Genomic DNA, 27,339 nt, shown 5'->3' with positions numbered 1-27,339 from the left:
TAACTTCTAACCAACTCACCCACACTGCTAAAAAGCTTATGCTTTCAGCAGTGAAATCACATCTTGATTTATCTTCGATTATTTCCAATAAAAACAGTACTACTACACATCAAATACTTGATCACCTTTCAAAAATCTTTCCCTTCCTGAGATGCCAGGAAGTGTTTGCAATCCATCCTTATGGCTGCAAAGTCTGTTATACATTAAATTTAAAAGCATTACTCATTGGGAAAGTTTTGCCATATTTTCAAAAGCCACCTGCAGCTAATATTGTCTAATATTCTTGCAATTTGAATAGATTTCTCCAGAAGAGATTTGGACACACTGTTGAAATGCTCATAGCTCACAAGCAGAACATGGATTGGGTTGCTCCTCAAAGTCCCATAAGAAAATCTCAGGGAAGAGCCATAAATGATTTAGGCACAGAATATCAAGATATAGGTATTTTAAATTTCAAGTTTTCCCAGTTCAGCCTTTTTCCAAATGAGGCCTCAGAGACAGATCTCTGAGGTACGTATTTCTAATGTGCTCTTATAGACAAATTACACTACCTCTTATTGTATTCAAAACTTCCTTTAAAAGTATGTTAGCAAAATGAAAAGGTAAAAGAATCAGTAAAGTGTAAAAATCTGACTTATCTGGACCTAGATTGTCAAGAAAAAACTGACAAATGATGACTGATGGACGAAAAATACAGCAATGTCCATTTGGCATTTCCACTCTCTCCTGTAATTTTCTTTTATTTATCTAGAATTAGGTTTGCTACTCCTCAGCCTTGCTCTTCTCTTCTGTTCTAACTTAAGCTTGTCAAGTATATAATGAAGTGATTGACAAGAGTTGACAGCCTTCTTATTGTCATTCAAAGTTATCAAGGACAAAATCCAAATACATGTTAGTTTTTAAAAATAAAGAGTCATTAATTTTTTGTTAAGGATGGTCAGTTTTTATCTGCCAAAAATAAACTCATTATGCTATTTAAAATATATGACAAGTGACCACCACAGAAAATAAACCGATATAAATTCTACACTCAGAAAGAGTTTGAAGCAGTATAATCAAAAATCAAGTCTGTATATGCCTTGGGAAAGGACTCAAGTGTAGAGGAGCACAGGAGGAGTGAGTGATGACCCAGAGGTAAGGAGGGAGTAAAGAGAAAAGATTGGGAAACTGAATAAGCAGGGAGAAAGGACCATTGAGATTGCAAGAGGATTTGGAGTCAAAGGTGGCTGGAAAATATAAAGTGGTTTGTTATATTGTCTGGAGAAGATGATTTGAAAGGGTCAGCAGGGTGTTCAGTGAGCTAGCAGTATAAAAATGAATTTCTGCATTCTGCCAACTCACTTCCTATGCAGAAGTGTCATTTCTCTATCCATTCCTTAAGTGGGACTTGCATTTCTGTCCATCTTTTCCATGTCCTCATCATCTATATTAAATCTGTCACAATCACCCTAGAAAACTGTTTTCCAGGGGAAATGGCAGTGCTGAAGTAAAGACCAGAAAAAGTCCCAGAAAGTGCAGCTTTAACCTTTTCCTATGGTTAGAAGGAGGGATGATGACTCCTAAGGCTTTCAACAGGTATGAGGAGGAGGAGCAGGCAGTACTGCCTCCCTCTGTGCCCACTCCCCATATCCTTCCTTCCATCTCACACATCCTGAGCTCTCCAGCAGAGGAAAGGAGCAGCAGCTGCAGATGTTTGCAGAACATGAGGGATAAGGTTGTCTCTTCAGATTGGAATAGAGTAGCTTCAGGTCCTCTTTTAACTGCAGGGAAACTGGAATCAAGATAAGCATCCCAGGGCATTGGGTCCTTAAAATAGTAAATCATTGCAGTGACAAAGAATTTGTGAAAGTATTAAATATAAATGGACTCCATGTAAATGCATACAATAGTAATATGCATATTATTAAAATAAAGTCCAGAAATGCAAAAGAAGAAAACCTAAACACTGTTTATGTGATGTCTGCCTTTACTACACTGTGCAGCTTGTTCAACCAGACAGAGATGAATATGGAATAAGGTTGGGTAAATATCTGTATTTTAATTTCCTTATAAGAAGTTTCATGTGTACTTTTCCCATTTGCTGCCACTGACCAAAAAAAAAAAAAAAACAAAAAAAAAAAAAAAGGAAAAAGAGAAGAAAAAAAAAATCAGAGGGAAAAAAAAGCTCCTGTTTTACATACACTTTGACCCAAACTAGTTAATGGACTTTTTCCACTAATTTAAGATTATTTCTACCATCAAAAAGTATTGATTATAAGAATATAATAGATAACTAAGAAGGTGAAATGACATTTAAAATATAAAATATATAGAATATAGAATTCATCCTTTGTTTTCTGGACTACACTAATCAAACCTCAACATTAAACTACATCAATCCATGGCAAGATTAGAGTACGTTCCAGGACTCTTTCAAACACTAAAAAATGACTGTTCAATTTCTTCTACAGCATTTTTTTTTCCTTTCAAAATTTAGTATTTGAAGTAGGAATTCACTAAATAAAATCTCACTGCCTCAGAAACTTAGAATGTGTTAGATGGAAAAAAAAATTGAAAATTGTATTAAATGAAGATTGCTATCAGTAATAAAAGATATCAAAGGTACTAGATACTTCTTTTCTAGGTTAACTAAGATGTTTCTGGACTGCATGGCTGGAGAGCAAGAGAAAACAAGTTTTATTATGTTAATTGAGCAAGGCTGAAGAAATCTGTGAATTTAAATTTTTCAGAAGTCTGTAACTGTTTGACTTTATAAAAACACTGACCTTTAGATTTCAAACACTAAATAACAAAGTAAGTATTCCACAGTAACAGATAAAATTTATGAGCAACTAAAACCATATAAGCATTAGCCTATTTGTAAGCTTTTCTTAGCTTACTAGACAACTTACTTTTCATTCTTTACATATTTGGGTTTCTAAAATTATTTTTGGCTAATAGTATCTTGTTGACTGCATCACAACACAATAAAACAGCCTTACTATATACATATTACAAAGAAGTTGGATTTTTTTTGGCTGTAAAATAGCTTTTAACTCCCACTTAAAGTATTTTTCTAAAGCCTTCACACACCACAAACGTTACATGGACTACATTTAAAAAGTGCAATCTGACTGTAACAGATTGCAAAATGTTAATTTTATCTTAGTCACAGTTGCAGTAGGTTTACTTCTGGTATGTCTTATCCAGTCATTTTGATTTTTATATACTTAAGAAAACCCTATTATTCTCACTCTGTTCTTTCAAATACAGCATGAATTTAACCATGCTTTGAAGCTTTCTAGGGTTCTTCCTGTAAGCAAGACATTTGGAAATCTCTAATCAAAACTCTCAGTGACTTGGGGTCCTGTTATATGCAGAATTGGGATTGACCAGGACTATCAGAAAAAAAAAAAAAATAGAGGAAAAGAAAACTGGGATAAATCAAGAAAAAAAAGTTGGTTAGATTTTCTGAAGGTATTTTCTTATGCTATCAACTAGAGCAGCATCACTTCCAAGATTCCCCTTTATTTTCTTGCAACTGAAGTAAACAAATCTCAACAGAACAGTCAGTAGGATGACATAAAGGTCAGTACTTGCACAACTTCCTTGAGCCATAACTTTGGAGCTCCACCAATTGTTGATGCCACAGGCAAAGCTGTTTCAAAGTGTAAAGTATAGGTCTATACCCACATGTTCAGAATAATGTAACCCTAAAAGGTTTAAGTATATTAAATCTGGATGACTAGAGCAGAATAAACAGATTTCAAAGTGCTCATGTATGTCCTTAAATGTTCCATTAAGGAGACAATGAAGAAACGACTTCATTATAACTTCCATTATAGCAACATTTGCCACCTACTTAGACTCTGATTATCTGACGTAGCCAAAAAAAAAAAAACTTGTGATTAAAGATAACCATATTTTTTTTCAGGACCCAAAAAATAATTGCTTTGACCACTACAATAATTGTTTTTTGAACTAATAGTAATTAGATACTCCATATTTGCTTTCTTGTCTGAATTAGAACAACCGTACGTATGGTGAAAAAACAAGTTTTAGGAAAGAAATTAATTACTGTCTATTAATACAGTATTGAACCTCTCTCTAGTTTGGCAAACAAAGCAGTGACAGAAAGATGGAGTTAAATAAACTCAGCTGAGGAAAAAATGTGCAAGTTTTTAACTCAACCACTGAAATTATTTACCAGGAGACGTGGATAACTGTTCATATGTGGAAATTAGAAGCTGGTCTTGTCTGGTTTGGCTTCATCTGGGATTTTTAAATTATTATTTTTGAGAGAGGTGTGCTGCAGTTCAAGCAGAAAATAAGCCAGAAAACGGAAAGGATGACTTTATAAAGTAGGTCTGACTGGATGACCAGAGTAGTATCTTCTGACCTTACTCTGAACCAACTACACCAATTCTGTGCATATCTCAGAGATGACAAATTGCTGACTGTTCAAAGCCAGCTGCAGGGTTGGCATAACACATGCAAAAGTTGTAACTGTTTCTGTATAAATGTTTCATATAATATCTTAATAGCCCAGCAATATTTGTGGGCTTGTTCTAGGGGCTCATTTTAATAATAATATTTTTTGCAAAAAGAAAAATACCTGGCAAAATGTTTGTCAGTGATGTCTAGGTTAAAAGGGAAGGTGGAGACCATCCTATTAGAAGTTCGTGGATGTCCACATTTCAGTAATTGCTACACAGCTTTCTCTGCTGTTAAATCTACTCTCTTCTGCTGTTAGATGGCTATCCCACACATTTGTAGCCCAAAATACTGCCAAAATAACCTGGGAAATGTATATCAAAATACTATGAAATTGCCACAGACTTGAAAGAAGCAAGCTTATGCTTTTAGAGCCCAAGAAGCAAGGAAAAATTGGAGATAGTGCTGTTAGGGTCAACAACCAGGCAGATCTGAAAATGCTAAATAAAACTTCCTCATGTCAAAATTCCTTCACTGACAGACAGTATTTCATATCACCCATGTTATCCTGCAGGGCCTTAGCTTTACACTGAGGGGATATGGTTGCATTAAGAGTTGAAAAGCAGCCATCACTTCCTAGGACTCACGTTTACTTATATGAATAAAGATTGTGGCAATGCAACCAGCAAAACCACGGTATTTGAATATGCAGGAGTTAGAAAATGCACATCTTTAGCTGTAGATCTTTTATCTACAGAAGGAGAGAGGAAGGAAAACAAAGTTGATCAACATAAATTGAAAGCAGGACCAGGAAACAAGGCATTACATAGTCAATATTACTGAGAGAAGTTACTGATTGAAAAAAAAAGTACCAGCATGTAAAAAACAATCACATAGTAAGACCTGAGCTTTAGCATGTCATTTGTGAAAGTTCTCCTGCCATGGCTGCATCCATTGACTGTGGCTGTAACACCCACAGCTTAGACACCAATGCTGAAAGAAGCTGTATGGTAAACAGAGCTGTTCTGTTAAGTACTCCAATCTTTTTCCATGCTATAATGCAAACAACTGTTGTACTATTTCCTTGGCACCATGTTATAAAATTGGAAATTCATGATGATACAATCTAAGTTGGTGAAGTATGAATACTAAATCATGCAAAATAGCTATCACAATGAGGGCAAACCCAGGTCAAAGAACAAACCCAGACAGAGTCATACTGTCAAGCCTGGGAAACCAGAGTTGTAAAAGACACAATATGAAATATATCCTACAAGCATGAGAAGCTGGTACACTGAACACTTGGAAGTGTTCCAGTGCTCTCGAGTAGCAAAGGAATCAAGACTTTCTTATATATGTAGATTTCATTACTTCCCCATGCATATACATGAGTATTTCATAAGTGTAGGCTACATATGCTATTGGAAATGATCACATCAACTTGGTAAAAAAAATATTTAACACAAAGAGCAAAGATCTATCCTAATATTTTACATGTGTAGCCTGAAAATATGCATTTCAATGTTGATTTATTTTGATAGTTTCTGAAATTAAAAGAAAAAAATATGTATATTTGACAGTTTATAGAAGAAAACTGTAATTAAGGATGAAGATAATGAGTGATGCAAACACTGGTACAGAGGCTTTCTAGATCCTGAGAATGAAGAAACCTTTCTCTACTCTTACTCAATACATACATTTCTTATGTATTGAGAAATGAGTGTGATTTTTGACACCACTGCTAAAATTTGTCATGCTTAACTGAGGATGAGGGTTCTAATTGTGGCACTACAGCCTCTAACTTGTGGCCAAGAAAATTACAAAGACAAATCATAATGGCATAAAATATATTAGGGTTTATTGAGCCATACTGTAATTCTTTGAACTAAGTATAGAGTTATGATAACAGAATGAGCTGAAAGGAAAAAAAAAATCAGCAGGAAATATCTTTTATAGTAAATGCTGTTGCAAAGTACATTATGCTTTCTGGGACTGAATAGCTAAAAAATTTGTTTCTACAATTTAATAATGTTCACATTTTTCTTAACATTTTTTTTGCTGCTTTTTAAACTGACATTTGTACATACTTTAGAAGCTAAGATGTTGCCCAAAACCTCAAATGACAGAACGTTCCAGGGATTGTAGGACTGTGAAATCACCTGGTATGTACCTTGGTCACCACAAGGTCTTACTCCACATGGGTGACCAAGGAGCATGCTGGACTTGTCCAATCTCTTTATGTCTGCATCTTCTATTCTTCTGTTCTCTAATAGCATTACTGTGAAGGAGGAAACAGCCTGTCCCTCTATGTATGTTTTTACTAAACTTAGGATTCAAGTGTAGGAAACATCAGGTATTAAGCATATGGAACCGTGAACTGTTTAGCCAATGATCATTAATTCCTTAGGTTGCAAGAGTCTTTAAATAGTGAAAAGTTTTAAATGAACTTGAGGCCCCCACCATTGAATGCCCCTGGTGAAGGAAGACCAGGACACAGTTGGATCCATGGGTGGTACCTATCTTCTGCTTAACCTCTGTCTCTCTTTTCCTCTCGCTCTCTCTCTCCCTTTCCTCTCTTTTCTATTTCATTCTATCTCTCTACCTCACATTTTACAGTTAAACAAAATCTGTATTTTTGACTTCAGCATATGATCATGTTTGCACCTCAGTTTGGGTAAAGACATCTCTCAATAATTGGATCTCAACAACTCTTATTTTCATATAACTAATTTTAATTTTTCCCTGATTTTGTATGTGGTGACAGAAGTAATGAACTAAAAAGGGAGAGGGCATATGCTCAAATTATTCAGCATAACTGCCCACACCATTAAATTGTGAGCTTTGCTTCCAACATGGGACAAACTGCAAGGTCTGAGGCAATGCCCAGGCATGGTCGGGGATTAGCACCAGCCACAGATGCAGCAACAGGCATTTTGGATGCAATCATGTTTTTGGGGGAGTTGGGATTGTTGCTGAAAGGATACCAGCTGTGCTGCACCAGTTAACCTCTAGGCCAAGAAATGGTCCTGGACACTTCATAACTACTAATAGAGATGTAGATTTAAGAGCTGTAGGAAGGATTTTAATTGCTCTACCTGTCACCAAGCCCAATTATGCATTGTGTCTTCAAAGTCTTATTTTGTCAAGTTCTCTGTAACAACAAATAATAATTTTGCCTTTGGTTGCACCTTTTTTACTCTCATAGAATTACTTTTGTGCCATCATTAAAGGTTAACACTGCCAGAGATTTTATTTAATTATTCTTCTAAGTAAATTGAAGGGACTTCTCATCTCTTTTAAATAGATAATTTTTGCAGGTGGAAAAATTTAAACTGGTATTAATTCAGAGAAATTGAAAGTTGTCAGTGTGAGTTGTGAAAGTGAAATTCCCAGATATTCTCCTTTATATACTTATCATGCATGTATTATATAGATCAATATTATTTAAAAGGTTAAATCAGACTATCTGATAAGGACCTGCATTTATTATATCCCTTGATTTGTGGAAGAAAAAACAATGATAGTTCTCAGATTATAGCTGCATGTCAGAAGCAAAGGTTGCTACGGTTTTGAGAGAAAAAATCACTGTATTTTGAAAAATTCTTTCAGAATACTGATAATTGGCATTTTAGATGCACTTTACTTTTTGTATAATTTTAAAATTTCAGCTACCACAAATTTCTGTAATTGAAATTTGCTAAATATAAGTAAAAATGCAAGAAACTTGCTTTAAAATAGGCATATTACTTCAACATAATATTGCTAGTAAGCTAAAGACACCTCAGCAATACATTTAAAATAAACACATATCCACGTCCTCTTTGTCTTCTACCTATCCAACCCCACATGTTCTTATAATTTATTTCAACCTGCTTCTGATGTCAGAAAATTTCTAACATTCAATATTTTGTGGCTTTTAGAAATTAACCTTACAACAGGTAAAGTTTATATTGACTCATGTTAATTTTGGAACTCTTTTTCTGCAAAAACAAATTAGAAAACAAAAGAGTCAGGTGAGGACTTAATGGCTGGAGAGAAAGGAAAACTTTACCTTGCAGGCTTAGTAAGAGCATGAAGAACATTGACAGAAATTTCATAGAAGACAATGTCTCAAATGAAATTAAAATTAAAATTTGCAAGCCATTACATCAAATCTTATAACCAAAATAGTCTGTTTTTACTGAGGACTTACATAAACCTAGTCCTTTTCACTCCAGTACTGTATTTACAAGTGTGATGGCCAGTTGTAAACATCTGCTTCATAGCTGCCAAGCTTTTAGAATGTCCAAAAAGATAATTTGTAAAATTTTGTATCCAGTCTCTTTTCTAAGAATATTATCACTTTGCTTTTCATTCTACTAGGTGATCATAAGTTTCACTGTTGTTTCTGAGAAAAGGAGTTATGAAATCCTATAGAAGATACTTCAGTGTTTGGATATTGGTGAAGGCATTAAAATGGTTGTAGAATAACTGTTGAATATTTATGGCGCATCTGGGAATACCAGAGCAAAAGACACATCCTTTCCATAGGTAGGATACACATCCTTACTTTTTTAAAGGCATACATTAGCATTAGCCATAGCAGTTGTAATTCATTTAAGTTGTAATTAGCATAGCAATTTTTAAAAACACATAAATATAAACATTTCAACAAGGATTTGAGCGGGTATGTATGTCCAGGCTTGACCCAGTGTAGGACAGACAGCATGTTAGCATGGGTCTGAATGTTTGAAGTGAGTGTAAAATTGAACACTATCAGGAATAGGCTGCTTTCCTAAATTATATCTACTCATTCTTAAAGTGTTTTGTAGCTATTAATGGCCCTACTCTGCTAAATCTTAAAAAAAGGTTCTGAGGATCTGCCTTCAGAGATAATCGGCCTTCAGAGATAATTAATAGTGTCTTAAATGTAAATGTTTCTCTCAGTCAAAATAAACCTGCAGTCTGGATAAACCTAATTCAACATCTTAAAGAAGTTAAATCTGTGTCTTTTAAAAGCAATCCACATAGATAACATGCAGATAAGAAGCAAATACACTGTATATGATTACAGGCCTTTTAATAGTAGTAGTTCTTATAATCCTTAAAGTCCTTATAATCATAGCTAAATTGCCTACAACCAAAACTGGTCAGCCTTTACAGGAAAGTGATATAACTTTTTCTGTGAAAGAAATATGGTGTAGACTTTCACAGAGAGAAAGGGTATTTGAGTTTCTTTGGAGGTCTTCATTGTCCCCCCCACCTCTCAGGGCATACATGACTTCTTCCCTCCATTTCAGGATTACAGATTTTTAATTTTTTTTTTTTCATTTTTTCCTGCTCTTTCAACCAGTTTCAGAAATGTTCTAGTCACATCACCACAAGATGGAAGAGCCAAGCACAACATTTCATTCACAATAAGTATGGAAAACAATAGTCCTACAATTTGTAGAAATTTAGCCCTATTTTCATTTTATATAAAATTCACTGGTGGAATCATTCTAGAAATACAGGAACAAAATAGAAAAATATTTGAAACACCTAAAATTTTTTTGCTAAACTACAGGAGATAAGGACTTAGTTTTCTTGAAACCAAAATTGCATCAGTCATTCAGCACGTATAATGACATTTGCAAAGAGCTACACTGATTTTATCCATTTGAAAGGGAATGAATGCTATTACTGTACTCATTCTGTCAATTATAGGACTGCAACAGGACTTGAGATTCAGTGTTTTATATAATGCCATTGTATGGCTTAAAAAATGTTTAGGCATTAAACCAGCTCCTTAGCAGAAACTAAGTTAAAGTAAACTTAATAACATGCTCTGAAAAACCATACATCTTCAGGAGAAGGTATTATTCCTTTTCTTGGAAGACAAGAAAATCTTGAATATTTACATTATTTTTCATTTTCTGCTAAAAATTGCACCATCAAATTGATACAAACCAATACTCAGTGTCTTTTGTTTAATCTTCTTATGTGAACAAGATGCTGAGCTACTATAATCTTTAACCTCAGAGATTTTGATTATCTATTGTACATTAAATATTTCCTCAGTTTATCTGCAGACCATGTATGCATTGATAAAAAGCAAAGCCAAAAGATCTAAGTGTATACCCAGCAGGCCAGTTGATTCTGGACAGTATTTTTTCAGCCTTAATTCCTCTAGCCTCAGTCAACCCATACACAGACATCTTTTTTTATACTTAAATATATCAAATATCAGATTACAAATATTTTTCTCACAGTTATTAGATTAGTTCCCTTATTGATTCTGGAGTGTTATCTGTGCAGTTAAATATCTTTCCTTGCAATATCAGAACTGCATTATGTTCCTAAAAGTTCTGATTTTCATATAGTCATAATAGCTTTAATGAAATAGCTTTAATGGTTCAACACTGATATAATGAATTTTAGTTCACTTTATATTAAATTTTGATGCACTGACTTTTAGGGCTATTTTTTCATGTATATAATATGGCAAAAATAATAGGTTGTACTTATATATCATCTTAGAACCATTAGTTCTAATCAGCCCTCTCACTAAAAACCATTCAGAAGAAAAGAATAAAAGGTTTCCTTAATTCATAGAGTTTTGAACTTCTGGGAAGTATTGCTGACTTCTGCCTCAAAGTTACATCATTAATAAACACGATACAGCTGATGCTGCAACTGAATTTTTGACCACTAAGTACTCCAATGATTTTTTAAAATGGAGGAAAATTTACCTTAATATCAAAGGCTCCTGGCTGACCCACTTTGTTGTAAAGCTCTAGCTGGCTCTTGACAGGTGTTACCCACAGGATCACTTGATTTAGTTGTTGATCAAGTTCCACAAAATCCTTTAGCAGAATCTCTATTTCCTTTTGTTTTTCTGGAAGATCTTTGGACACCTGAAAAATACCAGAAACCATTGTTTTAGTGAAAAAACCACAAACAAACTACAAAAATTATTTAATGCTACACATCTATACATTTATATAAAATGTTAAAATAAAAGTTTAATATACTTGAAGAAGGGAAAGAGAGAGTAGACACAACAATCAAATTACTATGGGAGGTATCTTGCAACTCAGTTGAAACAGTCTGTCCTAAAAAAACCCAGCAAAAAATCCAAAACACACATACAAAAACCTAAAATAAAATAATTAAAAAAAAAAATCAAACCTTACCATCAGGCTTTTCAGTGTTTTTATTAAAAATGTTGTCTCTATATAGTAATTGTTTTAAAGTTCAATTTTTAATCAGGAAAAAAAATTGAAAACATGAAATTGATCACTGGAATTATAGCTAACCTTTTTTTGACATCTTAAATGTAGATATTTATAAGCATGTGTTTTCTTATAAGGTGTCTTGAGTTGCCAAGTGGATCCATAGATGCATAAACAGATGCACACAGTGAAGAAAAATAATGAAGAAATATATCATCAATTCAGATCAGGCAACTTAGTTCTCTGATTTACATTCAAAGCAGTCAGATTTTTAACTAAGCACAGTCTTCTATGGCAACAATATTAGAAATTAAGAATCAGTGAATGGCACAGTTCAAATCCATCGCTGAAGCACTTGGAGTAAATGTAGGAACAGGCTGGCAAAAAAATAAGCCAACATAAAGCTCCATGCTGTCCTTCTCAGACTGTTTTCTACAGCTAGAGAGGTGAGGTGTCACAACTCTACACCATGGGCAACATTGCAAACATACACTAGGGGAGAAACCATCTGTACTTTCCAAACCAAACAAACAAAAAAAGCAGCAAATCTAGGGCATGGGCAGGTACAGAACTATAGCTGTTCATCAGTAATCAGGCAAGAAATATGGTTAGTTTTCCATATAATGAAAAGTAAAGTTTCCTAATGTTCATTTTTAAGCATATTTTTTACCAAAATGGCCCTCTTAAAAGCGGCAATACATGAGATTTCTGAGACACAGGATATAAAACACATTCCCTGTAAAGTTAAGCAGCTTTAATGGTAACACTATTATCATATTGCCTGGCTACAGAAGTATTAGTGCCCTGTACTTCTAATCCCTGACATTTTTCAGAAGACAATAAATCCAAACTCAGAGTCACGTAAGCAATGAGTGATACTAAAACTGAACCACCAGCTGCTGGGAGAATGCAAGGAACACAACTGCCTCATGACATGTAGGTTTCTTTAAAAATTTGGTGTGAGAATATTGATTTGTAGGTACTAAATTAATCCCTGCATGTGATTTTTTAGACTGTATGCAAGGGGTATTTGAAATTCAAGAAGTTGGTTTGCCATATATTACATTGCCTCCATTGGTCATCATAGATGCCTCTTAACATCCTATTTAATAAAGAGTGATCCATGAAGCAAATTACTTTTACTGTCTTCCTAATATTTTAAAATATAATTTAAAAATTTGCTTTTCCAGAATGGCCCCAGAAAAGAAAGAAAACAATTAAAAATGCATTCATTTCCCTTATGTGTTAACTCAAAATTTATGCAGACCTTGGCCTAATTTCATAGAAGATTGGTTTCATCTTTCTTACAACTTTTGAATGTTAATCTCTAATGTTTACTAGCTTTAATATTAATGTAAATAAGTTCCACAGAAATACAACTGAAAGCAAATAGGTAGTCATAGGCAGATAAAAATCCAAGCTGACATCTGAAGATCTGAAATTTAAATTAATCTGCTTCCAATCAACATTAATCAAATATTTTAGGTGCAGACAGGAGAGAGAAAGAAAAATTTGTGGAGATTTTGGGGAGAGGAAGAGAAAGGGGGAAATAACAAATTATAGATTAAGGCATAGTCCATCCAGAACAGCAGAAGATGAATGATTAAGTTTTGGTGACAGGCTGTACTTCAGCCACTGTTTTCAAAATATTTATTTATCCCATCTATGATGAGAGGTAAACTGTAATTTAAATAAATGCAGCCTCTTCTTACAAATAGTCTCCTCTATTTTGCTCTAAAATTATAGCACTAATATAGGATTATAATATGTTTAATATAAAAATAAATTTATGTAAATATGATCAGTTAATTATATATGGAAGTGTCATCTAATTTTACCACAGATATGAAAAAGAACAACAGCAAATAAATAAAAAACTTTCAGCAACTCAGGTTAGGGATAGAGGTAAGCATTTTACAAGGCAATTCCTTGTAAAATCCAAGTAATGTGTCACATGCCATTGTGTAAGAATCAGAGCCTTAGATTCTGGTTATCGGGGATTTCATTTGCCACCTCACCGTGGTTTGTTTGGGGTTTTTTGTAAGCTCTGGCATAAAGCTATCAAGCTGGCTAATCAAATTAGAGCCTGATGAGTTTAAGGTAATTACAAGTCTGCCTATCAAGCCAAGGTACTGTTGCAGACTGTCTCCTGGGGGACAGTCTTAACTTGTTTCCTGAGCTAATTCTGCAGCTCACCAGAAGCATAAATTGGAAAACCTCCACGGAGTAATGGGCATGGACATGATGACTGGCTGTTCAGATTTATGGCCTTTCTGTGGCAGAGGAGTACATGTGGAGATGGGGCCCTCCAGAATCTTCCCTACTGTTTTACTCACAGTCCTTCCAGCTTGCTCTTCACAACTCCAGGAGATGCACCCCTGAGGTGGGATTCCAGTGCTGGTGGGAGCTACAGCAGTCCCACAGCTGCTGTTTCTGGGCTTTCTCAATGAGTTGGTAGAAGTTCTTGGATGCCTCCAGGGAGGAATGAGCAGCAGCTAGTGTCCCACTTCAATACTCTCTTTTACATTTTTGCTTTGGGCCCCATCCTCCTTTTATTCACTTGTCTTGGGGTAACTATCCAGTGTTTACTTACTTTCATTCCCTTTCGTATCTTATGTCTTTCCCTCCTATTTAAGGAAGACTGCGAAGTTTTATCAGATGATGGCTGAATTCTTTTCTAAGAGTAACAACCAATATGAACAGTGACCATAAGGAAACACCAGCAGCAGAGTGAAAATAGGACAAACATGAAATGCTTTCCCCAGGGTCTGCCTAGGACTGACACAGGCCTGATGAAGCAGTGCTGCAGACTGGCAAGGAAGACAGGGTGCAAATAAAAACATGAATTGAATAAAAGTAATTTCAGTTGGAGCATCTTTCTAAAAATCTGGGTTATCCCTTTCAGTACAAATTAAACATTTTCAACTTTGCTTTATTTCACAACAGATCAACATTGACAATACACCTTGGTTTGCAACCAGAGATGCAAAATGAATTTGCAAGTGGAAACACCAAAAGTATGGATTATACTTTCAAAGAAAACAAATCTGAGTTCAACATCAAAGGACTATATAATTTCAATGTTACGTGTCAAACATTAATCTCAAAGAATGTGATACATCTAAAATTTTGTACTTTAGTTCAAGTGCTAATTAAGTAAGATTAATTGGAAGCTTAGTGACAGAAAAATGCAAAAGATTTAAGCTCTAAATGGTGAAACAGCAGAAGTGCTTAATTTTACCAACTGACACTGGTCTTCACAATATTAAATTTTATTCCAACCTGAAACTCTCAGACCATTTTCCACATATTAAATTTTAATTATTCTAAATTTTGCTCTTTTCATTAAAACACACGCAAAAAAATTCACAAAAAAACCTGCCAGCACAAAAAAAGTAACATCTCTTAAAACATGAGAATATCTGAAATTTGAATAATTGCATACTTTCAAAACCTAGGTCGTCTTATAAGTATTTTAATTTCTTCTCCTTATGAATTTTAAAATTATATTCATTGCTTGCTTCTCTTCCATCTTTACCTGATGTCTTGCATAATTTTCCCCCACAAGTCACCTAAATAACACAGTACTATGCTGATTCTATCCCTACCCCAATCTGATTACTTTGGTGCAAAACCTTACCTATGCTCATCTTGGCAACATGAAATGTTTCCCTTGCTCCAATTTTCCACTGCTATTTCTCACTTGAGCTTTAGATAGTTATTTTTTTCAGTCTGCACACAGTTGTATGCACGCACTATAGGAAGAATTAGAGCTCTGCAGACGGAAAGGAATGATGTTCTTACGATAACAGGTATAAAGGGAGGAAGGATTTTTATAAAGTATGTCACCTGCTGAAAAATCATATCCAGTTTGCCATTCTGTTTAATTCTTATGAATTTCCAGAAAGCAGATTCAATTAAAGCAATATCAATTAAAATAACGGTTGTGGAGCTACAGCTCAATCTTTTAACTCAAGAACAATGCTCAAAATGAAAAAGTTGAAACTAATTAGGTAGAGACAGTAAGTAAGAAATATCAAATATTGGGGAATAGTTTTGCAGAAGTCAGAAATGTTATTGCAAATTAATTAACTTGATGAGTTATATTACTAGTAAGTCTTCATTATAAATAAAAGTAAGGAAAACCACTGAAATGACTTGTACATATTATACTTTGAGTGACTGATGTCTGATTTCAAACATCATTTCTCTCTCATAAATCAATCTCTTTCCCTGTTTACCTGAAATGACCAAAGAGAAAACAATGCAGTTATTACCCAGCTATTTGAGAATACAGATGAGGACATGCATCTCTCCAACATGTAATTTTTCAAAAAAGAATATGAAGAATTTTGTTAGTGGTAAATGGAGAGCAAAGAAATCCCAAATACCAACATTTCAACAGCAGTGACAATATGTCAGTTTTCCTCCAATACTAAAGTACCCTTTTTCTTCCTATCTGCCTCACCAAACTCTAAGAGGACAGCACTTATAAATGGACATTATTTTGAGGAATCAGAGTATGGATTAAAATTTAGCTATCCTGATATGCATAACAAGATAAGCTGCAATAAACATGAGCAAAAGTATGTTGTGGGATATCTGTGAAGATTTTCAAAAATGTTATTTTTGTATGGCCCCCTTGGGAGGGTCACTCAGATATACAAAGGACTTCATGAAAATAGGCTTCAAATATAGGATAACTGATAGAGTCAGGTTTAAAAAAAATCAGAATTACTAGCATAGAGAAAAATGAAGCATTCTGTATGAAGAATTGAGGAAGCTTTCTGTATGAATTTCTTTGCTTACTAAAAGTAAATAAAGCAGCAGCTTCTTCTATACCATTCCATTTCAGAAAAAATGGAAATATTAGGAAAAGAAGTGACAGTGACTGACAACACTGCAATCAGCCCAGAGCATAACTGGACTGAAAGCAGGTTTGATATCATCCAAGGGAGGAATTGGATAATAAAGAAATAACTGAAGTCATAACAACTATTAAATGCAAACTTCAATCCAGACTTATCGATAAATTATAACTGACAATTCCATAGCACTTGTAAGATGATTACATGAAACAGAAATTCTTACATCCACTGTTCAGAAAGTTTGATCTGCTCAAAATCACCATCCCTACAGCATGTACTAAAGAATGATTTAAAATGGAAGAAGGAAAAGTTGATTTATATGCATCATTTCTTCATGAAAAACAATCAGAGTACAAAAGAGTTTCATATAAGTTCAGTTTAGGATGCCATTTAGTTAATTAACTGAGCCATTTGCATTAGCAGACTCAATATTGACTTTAAAACAAAATCTATGTAATTCCTTTAAACTCATGAATATTTATGAGCCATAGTGTCTCTGACAAAGTTGGAGTAAAGATTTTATTATTAGAGGAAGATTAAAGCAGGCTACAAAAAATATGGATAGAAGATTTCATTTGCTAAATATAGAAGAGTTTTATTTGTGTTTTTTCTACCATTTCATGTTGCCTTGCAAGGCTCACAGGACCTGATCTTGGCAGGTGTTTATTTGGTCTTGTTTTTTCAAAAACTTCTCAATGGAATATTTGTAATATTTTCTACTCTCATTTTTATTAAAAAATCTTTTTTTCCCCATGAATGAAGAAAACTAAAGCAATCCAAAAAAACAATGCCCCAAACAATTTTCTCCTTTATCTGGCTGTCTAGATTCTTAAAAAGCAACCAAACATATTCCCTTACTCCAAAGACTTGCTTTGTTTTTCTTCCATGGTAATATGATCATGTATATCACAGTCTTCTGAATGTCTGTATTTTTATATGTAATACTTGTAACTAATTCTCATTCATTCTGCTCTTCACTCTCAGCAATTCTCCTTTGTCAAGGACATTTTTGAGCACAAATCTCTCCGCCTTAAATCTCTGCTAAATAATCTAGTCCAGGAATATTTTTATCTTTTTTTCTTATTCAGTTCCTGAAATCCAAAAGCAGCCACAAAGGCTTTAGAGTCTAGTCTTTTCAGTAATTCTTAATGAAGGATATTCCAACAGGAAAATTATTTTACAATAAATGTAGTATGCCCTAAATGTCATTTCCCTGTTTTACAGTAGGAAGTACCATATATATTCCCCAGGCTACACATAGTTCTGTGATGAACTGCAGTGGTTAAAGACTTAGTATTTTGCCCATTATGGCAAAATTGTTTAAAGAAACTGCTACCACTAAAGTCCACTCCCCACATGAATGTGCTTCCTGATGGGAACTGGACTGTGAGCTAAGCCCCCTGATGGGAGTTTGAAGTAAGATAAAGGTGATGCTATTGTCCAATTATCTCAGGTCTAGGAAGAAGTAAACAAGGTTGGAGGGAGAAGAATATGTCCACAAAGAAAGCCAAACTCAGCAGTTGTGCTGAGAATCAGCTCTATATGGGTTTGGGGTGGGAGGACAAGAGTTTTTGGATGTGTGACATGACTCCATCTTCTCTTACACAGACTGGCTCAGTTGTAAGAGAAGATGGACCCCAAGAAGGCCACATACATGGGACATTTATGTGAGAGGCAGCTGAGGAGGTGTCATAAACCACCAAAGACCCCAAAGTGTCCCCCATATTCATTCCTGAGGCCTTGCAGCAGAGGACTGCGCATGAGGCAAAGTGGTGCAACAGATGCAGAGTCTGTTGCAAGAGACCATGTCAAACTTGTCCCCTGGGGGAGGTACCTGAGCATTCCTACCTGGCCTGAACATATATTAATCCATTGAACTCTATGTTTTGTGGGACCCTCACCACCGAGAAGACCAGAAGAAAAGGATCAAGGACACCATCAGGATTCATGAAGAAGTTGTAACTGCAGTGAGGTCTCCACTCAGTCTCCTCCAGGCTGAACAGACCAAGTGCCTTCAGCTGCTTCTCATATGGCTTCCCCTCCAGACCCTTCACCATCCTCACTGCCCTCTTTTGGGATGTTCTCTAACAGCTTAGTATCATTTTTGTATCATGGCACCCAGAACTGCCCCCAGCACTGGAGGTGAGGCTGCCCCAGGGCAGAGCAGAGCAGGACAATCCCCTCCCCTGACCAGCTGGCCATGCTGGGCCTGATGCCCCCAGGACAGGGATGTCCCTCCTGGCTGCCAGGGCCCTGCTGGCTCACATCCAACTTTCCATCAGCCAGGACCCCCAGGTCCATTCCCACAGTGCTGCTTTCCAGCATCCCATTTCTTAATATGTCTGTACATCCAGGGTCAAGGAAAAGTTTAACTTTATTTTAGACTATTGCATTTGTGGGAATTTTAATTACATTGGCATGTTACTATACAGACAGTTCTATATAATTAAAGTATAATCTTTATCTTGTAAACAGCAAAGAGTAAAACATTGATTTTAAGCCTCTATGGTCTTCCTTAATAGAGATGGATGAAAAACCTGACAGACAATGGCAGTGTCTGTCTTGGAACTGATGTTTTAGAAAGCCCAAGCCGTTGCAATTGATTGGTGTGCAGTGGTACCTGAGCATTGTTCATTACAATTGAAATCTCTCTCAGATACACAGAACTTTGTTGTAAAAAAATGTGTAAGGATTTGCCTGAAGTTACTTATTTGATATCTAGTAATTCTGCATCAATATTAACTAACTGTAACTCATAGGTCAGCACATATGTATTGAAAATTAGTACTTCTTACATTCAAAGTCTTGGCATAACTTCTTGAATATGCGATTAATATATTCTGGATTTGCATGGCAAACAATAATAAGGAATTTTAAGATGGTTGGTAAGATAATATTATATATATGGTTTATATACACACATACACGTATTTAGTCATGCTTTTATGGCTTCAATGGCTAATACAGACTTTTTACCCCTGCACAGCTTGACTGTATTTCATAAATATTTTTATCTGCTTAGCTTTTAAAATTTTAATTAATACTATCTGCTAGAAATATGCAAATTTAAAAAAAAAAAAAAAAGAATTAAGCCTATATACACTTTTTCTTAGAGCTTGTGACATTCCCATGTTTGTCCAATGAACATTTACATCAGATTTCTTTTAGCTATACATGAGGCCATATTGAGTATGGCTGATGATAACATGAATGTGAACTACACTTAATTAGCCATCTATGACAAACTGTCAAAGGAAATTTAGCATAACAAAAGACTTTATTATATTTAATGGACTCAGGTCACACATTAAATGTAAGTGAATTCAGGAAAATGTCAACCTTGTGATCTCCAAAATGCCAGTTATACTATTCTTATTTCATATTGAAAGAACAGAAATCAAACTGTAACATTCATTTACCAACATATTTTCCCCTCCATACCACAAATAACAACAGTAGCAATTGCAATAGTTCCAACTGTGAGCTCGAATTTAGTTGCATTGACATGCTAGAAATTTTATGTCATTGTAGGTAATCTATGAATAATTTCTACTCAAGGCAAGTTATAATACATGAACTCTAACCTTGTTACGACTTTGTGTTTCAGCACTTTTGGGCCCATCTGTTTTTCTCTACACTTGATCAACCAAGCTAAGACAACCTACGCCTGTTCTGGTGGTACAGAAAATGTTCACAAATTATAGCCATGTCACTCCACTCTAATTTTTATCTTGTCCACATAGCACAACAAATTGATTTGCTGTGGCAATAAACAGTGAAATAGTCTCTTCAGTGTCTAGTAATTAGAACTAATACTAGTAGACAAATTAAAAGGCAGCAAAACAAAATGTCTCCATCAGGCACTTATAATAACCTTCATAATACATACAGTAGATGTTGTGAAGACTAAGGTGGATAAATGAGGAGAATGCTGATTTTGGCATCCAGCTTACTTTCAGGTAATTTAGCTCATCGCTCTTGGCTGACACCAGACCAAGAATAATATTAAAGAGTAATAAACTCCTTCCAGCAAACCTCTGATTCCGTGGTTCACTGGTCTCAGACCTAATCTATCAATCCATTTACTGCACAGTAAAAGGTAAGAAAGCCATTACAGATCTGTTACATGCCATGGCAGGTGGTATATGACAAGAACTGAATTCGTCACAAACTCCAGGGCTGAGTACCCTTTTGTGTGCTTTGAAGCACTAGGTGGTTACCTTACTTGGCTACCACAAAAGAAGATACTTTAAGCTTTGAAAATAAATGAAAAATTCTTCATGTGAAAGCATAAAAATGGTCATAAACCACTTAATTTCTCATAATATTAAGACTTCACAAAGATAGTGCTATTTTCATTTTTACAAGAAATACTGGCTTTGGAGAGGGCACAATAAGTAAAACCAGGATAGAATTTAAAAGTTATGCCTTTCAAATGTGAGATTTGGTCTTTATTCTCTGCTAAAACTATACTGAATTAGGTAACAGGCTATTAGAATCACTATTTAATAAAGTTGTATAAAGAAATGTGGTGTTAAAATTATTACTATCCAAAGGAAGAAAAAATCTTTGCATGTCTACTCTCAAGGTCATCAGCATGTGATACAAACACCCAAAAGCAAAGAAAATTCTGAAGTAAAAGCTAAAAAGATACTTTTATGTGACTGCAATTCCCTTAGTACTAAATTTCTTTTCTAGATTATTTCTATTGCTGTAGGGCAACAGCTTCTGTGACTGTAAAGAAGGTTTGAACATGACTTATTTCAAATATGTCACCTTGAGGGTTAAGACTCACAGGTGTTGTCCCCTATTTCCCTGCTTGGCAGATCAAGGCAAAACAAAAATTTGTGATAACTTTAGGAGATATTTGGCTCCATCTCAGCTGGTGTAAATTTTTCCAACTTCTCTGAAGTAAATAGAATTACTCTAGTGCCTGATAAAGACCTATCTAACATTATTTAAGTGACTGTCATGTATGTTTCATATCTTGAAAATAGTATCATCCTGCAAAATGAGATAATCATAAACAGTAGATTGTCACACATTCATTTCTAGCAGAGATGCCAGAAAACAAAACCTACAGTTTGAAACAAAGGATTAAAGAATAGGATACACTTTTAAGAGGGGGTGGAGAGACAGAAAAGCCCCAGAGAAATCTCTGTGTGATGATGTTTGTCTACTGAGCTTTGAGGAACACAAAAAAATATATTCCTGTCGAAACCACTGACTACAGAATCATCCTCAGGTGACCTAAAAAAATTGCCTCATATAAAAGTGTCCATCCTGTGAGCTTTGGCTCAGAGTAAATATCTGTGGGGTTTTCCCAGTGCATGCATATCCATATCTACAGCTGAACAAAGAGAGCATTAAGTTCCTCTGTCAGGCTTGCAGAGTTTCTTTCCATGACTTCTAATTTTAATTCAGATTGTAGACTTTCAGGACAGAATGCAAAACAAATAATTGAGGTTTCCTACACAATTCATGAATAACAGCAAAAAATATGCAAATGAAAAAATAATAATTTTTCCATCAGTATCATTGGGAAAATCTTACCGAACCTCAAAATAAGCATCTAATTTTTTGTTTTGTTTTGTTTTCTACATCTGTCAAGATTAGAGAGAAAACAGAAAACCTGAAAAACAGAGCACCTTCAGAGAAGATGTGTTTGAGTATTTGAGATGTGAGTATTGTAATTTTCAAATTCAATTTCTGTTCTTTAAAAAAATATGGACAAAAAACCCAGAAGAAATCCAAACCACTGCATTTTGCAGATTCTTTACATCTGTACAGAGACGAAGGGACAATGAGAACTCAGATTTATACATCTCCATGGGTAGATAAACAAAGATAAAAATTATGTGGTTAAGTAATGATCTCAAATGGAAGATTACTTTCCTTGGATTATACTCTTTTAGTAATAAATGAAGTTTTTCAAGAAAGAAATTCCAATAATAATTATCTTGCCAGACACATTAGATCTAGGAGACATAAAATTATAAAACTTCAGTAAATTGTAATGATTCACTAAACAGTAGTTTTTGTCTCATATATTTCACCCAGACTTAAGTACTTTCAACGACATTCATGGCTGCTCTGACTGTGAGAAGAGACCTGAAACATTTTTGCATCAGCCAGCAGAAAATGAAAATTCCAAGTTCTTAGTTATACCACTAATCAATAAAAAATTATATGACAAATTGCAGATTTTCTTAAAATATATTAATGTGATCTGACTAAAAGTTAATTAGTTTTTCCTGAAAACTAATGCTGTCTTTTTAAAATCACAGCTTAGGTATTAACACAGACCCTGAATTCAGATATGTACATGCTTCCTTCAGCCAGTAGACAACATTGTTTTGATCTTGAAGTGTTCTGAATTCTTCTATATACATTGATTTCAGAAGCCCATTTATAGAGGAAAAGATACTTCTGTCCAACCACTGAAATGATGATTTATGTGTCCAACCTGGAGTTTGTGAAACTGTTCAATATTTATTATCCACTTTTGCCTGAGTCATTAGCTAATATTCTGAACTTTGCCAGACTGCTCCTGTTAGGCAGAAACTAGTAAGAGTACCACATCAAGTTCCTTTTTATTTCTCAGACCCGTGCTTGAAATTCAACTGTATTCATGGAAATGGTAACAGAAAACCCAGGATGTATTATTCTTGACCAGAAACTCTACCATATCTTTTCAGTAAGGTACTCAGAAGATTATTTTCTCACTTCCCCCCCCCCCCCCCCATAGAACTAAAACCAGTGAATTATTCCTTTTTGCCCCAGCATCCTGGTAAATTTAACAAACAGACACCACAGGTTAATATCCCTGACTGACTTCACAGTCAGTCTCTAAACAAATCCTTCAACTGATTCTATCTTGATTGCTTCCAAGCAGGCTAATCCATACCTTGGGTGGTGGTCCTCTGGACAAGGCTTTCTACCATGAAAACACTCAAATTATCTACCTCTCTTTACCAGATATGCTGCTTATCTTTACCATTTTTCAACACAAAAACATGCTATTTCCACAACAAAACAGAACAAAGTCCTTCATTACTTCTTTCTATCAGTATGGAGATCCCAGAAAGCAAAATATTTGGTACTTTGCTACACAAAAAACAGAAGTGAATGCTCAAGGCTGGGAGAAGTAGGGTGGAAGGTGAAACAGTGGTTGCAGTGTTCACCTTGGGATTGGGAACAGGAGAGACTGGGGAAGTGTTTCCATAAAGAAGATCAAACATTTACCTCTCACACACCTGAGTCACAAAGCCTGGAATATTTGGTGTTCCAGCAAAATCAACAGGCTATAAAAATGATACTGTGCATTCCACCCTGAAGTAGAAGAACTGTAATTTTGAGAGTATATTTGAGTGCAACATCATCACTCCAGTCATTAATGGTCTTGGTTTGCTATCACCGTTTCTCACCACAGTGTATTGTACCCATTTTTCTTCCTCAGGTTCATTATGCACATAAACGTCTTTTCATACAGAGAAAAATTATACATACCAGAAAATGTATAATGCAAATATTCCCTGCAGATTAAAATTTTATATCACAGTTATATCAGTAATATGTCTAACCTTTAACAAATGATGGTTAGCCTCCTTCAGTGTACTCTCAAGCTTATGTTTTTTGTCTGGGTTCAGTGATGCACTTCCAAGTGCTATTCCTCCAGTTTCATTTAATCGTTTCAGTATTCCCTTGTGGGGTGGCAGCTCTCCAACTCTTAACTGGAACAGACAAATACAGCAGTTAAGATGAACTGTGGTAGGATTTTCAGCTCTCTTATCTTGACCCTTATTGATTTGTGTATCAGCCAAAGGAATAAACTCAATTCAAGACAAAATAACTGTTGCTTTCTGAATGTAGAAGGCTAAAAAAAACCCCAAAAGAGACTGTATTGGTCAAACAAGTCTAAAGAGAGTTCTACATGACATAATGCAGGGTTTCCTCAGCATATTAATTACTATTATAAATTCCAGACCTGGATACTCAATGCTTCATGCATATCAATTTTAATAATCTTGTAATATGGTATGGAGCAAGCCCTCTGGAGAAATGTTTTAGTATGTTCCAGGCTGTGAACAGCCACCCAGATAGTATGTGGTGTAAAGCCCTTCGCTCCAGTTGAATGTCTTAATTAAGAATGTTCATGTATGTTCCCCCCCAAAAAAAGAATATAATTAAAAAAAGAGAGGAAAGTCAAAAGGAAAAGCAAGGCAGAATCCAAATGTACCAGTTCTTAAACACATATGTTGTTATTAAAAACTTATCTTGTCAAAGTAACTTAATTTATCAAGTAAGGTTAACGTCGCTTCAAGGGTTTAATTGCTCTGGGGTTTTTCCTTGTTTGCTCTTGATTATTAACAAAAGCAGGTAAGTATGAAAAAAGCCATGTTGCAAGGTAATGCATTATTATTTGCTCCATTAGGATGTATTCCCTTTTATGCAGCTCCAAAACAAGGTGGACTGTAAAAACAAGATACAAATAAGAGATGCTAACACCTTATATTTGTATTATGTATCCCTTAGGAATACAATATAGGAAATATTTGTGTATGTGAAGAGTGGAGCCTTCCTGCTTCTGAACAATCTCTTTAGTCTTTAAACCCTTAATCATTTCTGCAAACTGTAAGATGCATCTAATACCCTTTAAAAGTATTTATTTGCCTTGGATCTGATATCTTCAACACAAGAGCCTCACAAATTCCCTGACTCAGTGGCGTCTTCTGCTAAACAGAAGGACAAACCCACCACATGGTTGAGTCTCCATTTCCTGAAATAATATTTATCCTATTTTAACCTAAAAAGAAACTTGAAGATAGCTTTTTACTAAATAATCCTTTAGGTTGCTTTTTTTAAAAATTGTCATGAGAAGGATAGAACAAACTGACAAGTTTTCTTCAGATTCCTTAATGCTGTATTCATCACTAGCTGAATTTGTTCATCTTGGATTAACAGAAAGGATAACTAGGTCCTTGTCCTCAAGGGAGGACAGGAAAACCTTTAGGCATATGTTCTATAAGTAATACACATTTTCCAATTACAGTTTAATTTATTATTATTGTACAAGTCATTAAAAATAGTTATTCTACTGAACACATTTCAAAAAACTAAACAGAGAAACTTCTGTTGAATATATTTATCAGCAGAATCAAAGTCTAACATATTTGTGAAAATATTCCAGACCTTAAAAACAAATATTTAATATTCTGATGGGGTTTTTTAAAGTATTCTAAAAAATAAGTCACCTAGATTTTTAGTGTAGAAAATGTTGCAGTGATATATAATGAGTTGACATTTATAATTATGCATGCAGTTCTGGATCCTCTTGTGAAATACTGAATACCATTTAATAAGTGAGAAGCTATAAAATGTTAACAAGACCCCTATAGAGAAATGCTATACATATAAACCAGTCATGTTCTGAATTAAAAAATGAGGATGAAAAAGATAATGATTAATTTCCTAGTTTCAGGATGTTTTTCTTTCTTTAGATTTTCCATTACTCTTCTGGTTTTAGTATGATCAATATATATATTTATACCTGGGTTTTGAAATTCCCAGCTTTGATTTGTCTAAAAAAAGTTATATGGATGCTGTGTTTGATGTCAGAAACCATTTTGGAAAAAAGCTTTTAATTTTCTTCAATGTAGAATTGATAAAGTAAGAAAATATTAAGAATAGAGCTTACAATACCTTGACTTTGCTCAGGCAGTCTCTCAACTGGTCTTCATTCCCTTGTTCAAGGGGAATACAAATAACGTTGTCTGCTTCCTCTAACCATAAAATCAACTTGTTCAAATCCTCTTGAAATTCTGATAAGATATTCTTTTCTTCCTCTATCCTGCAATAAAAATGTGAAATTAATGTTTCTATAAATTTATTTTTATATTGAAGTGCGGATCCATACTGAAGGATGACAGATAACTAATCTTAGAATTTATACTAATTATTTTTATAAGTGGGCCACAGATTTCTTCATATCAAAAATATCAGACACACACCAACGCCCTTTTAACATCACATTAAATGTATTCTAAAAGAAAAGATCAAGGTGTAATTTACAACACCGCTAAATTCAGCTTCCAAATTACATATGGCAGGTAGCAAACAAGCACACCAGAAAAAAAGTAGCTAATTATTCAGACTAAAATTGTGTTTGAAGTAACAGCAGGGAAGCCCAGTGTCAAAAACAAAAAATTCTAGCATTGAGTGTTACCAAACTGAACCTGTAAAACCTGACACAGACTCATTTGGACATGTTAAAGAAGATATTTCAGTAACTGTGCCATACAGTTTGGTGATAAGAGTCACAAAAAGTAGGTAAGCTTTGCAGTCGATAAGCAGGAACAAGATGGGATTCACGACACCTAACTTTAGATGTCTACTCTTCATTTGTCTCCATCTACAACTCATCTGCTCATTTTCACTATTACCATATATATATATACTGAGATGTGGACTTTTGTGCAAAAGCTTCTGAAGTTATCAAGAGATGCAGGCAAAAAATTTTCAAGAGCAGCAGAGGAGAGCATTGGTAGAATGTGAATGCTCGGGATTAACTTTTGGAGTGGGCCCTTCTAAAGGAATAAAATTATTATTTGTATAAAAATACTTGCAATTTATCCAGCAAACTTATTCACACCCTGAGAATTACCTGTATGGAAAGATGAAAGATTAAATACTTATCAAAATTAAACAATGAAAAGCAGATCCTACAAGGCAGGATAATATTTTTATTATGCCAATTTCTTCTGATACGCAACTGGCTCGTGTAGTATCGGGACATTCACACTCACACAAAGGCTTGAAGATATTCATCCCTTCTGATGGGGCATAACTGGCCCAACTGCACTGGT

At 34.8% G+C, this 27,339-nt stretch overlaps 1 protein-coding gene across 14 annotated transcripts in view; it reads right to left on the bottom strand.

Annotated features, from left to right (window-relative positions):
- The window catches only part of DMD (dystrophin), a 1,045,484-nt gene that overhangs the window by 351,253 nt on the left and 666,892 nt on the right, over positions 1 to 27,339 (bottom strand). For all 14 annotated transcript variants that reach the window (XM_068179791.1, XM_068179794.1, XM_068179795.1 and 11 more), the window contains 3 exons: positions 26,177 to 26,324; positions 24,058 to 24,207; positions 11,124 to 11,288 (listed from right to left, as the gene is read on the bottom strand). In XM_068179791.1, the coding sequence (XP_068035892.1) occupies positions 11,124 to 11,288; positions 24,058 to 24,207; positions 26,177 to 26,324 (463 nt within the window). The remainder of the gene's footprint in view (positions 1 to 11,123; positions 11,289 to 24,057; positions 24,208 to 26,176; positions 26,325 to 27,339) is intronic.

The sequence above is a fragment of the Anomalospiza imberbis genome, chromosome 2 (genome assembly GCF_031753505.1).
Source record: "Anomalospiza imberbis isolate Cuckoo-Finch-1a 21T00152 chromosome 2, ASM3175350v1, whole genome shotgun sequence".
NCBI classification, from domain to species: domain Eukaryota; kingdom Metazoa; phylum Chordata; class Aves; order Passeriformes; family Viduidae; genus Anomalospiza; species Anomalospiza imberbis.
Note: the sequence above shows the minus strand (reverse complement) of the source record. Positions and strands in the feature narration are given on the sequence as shown.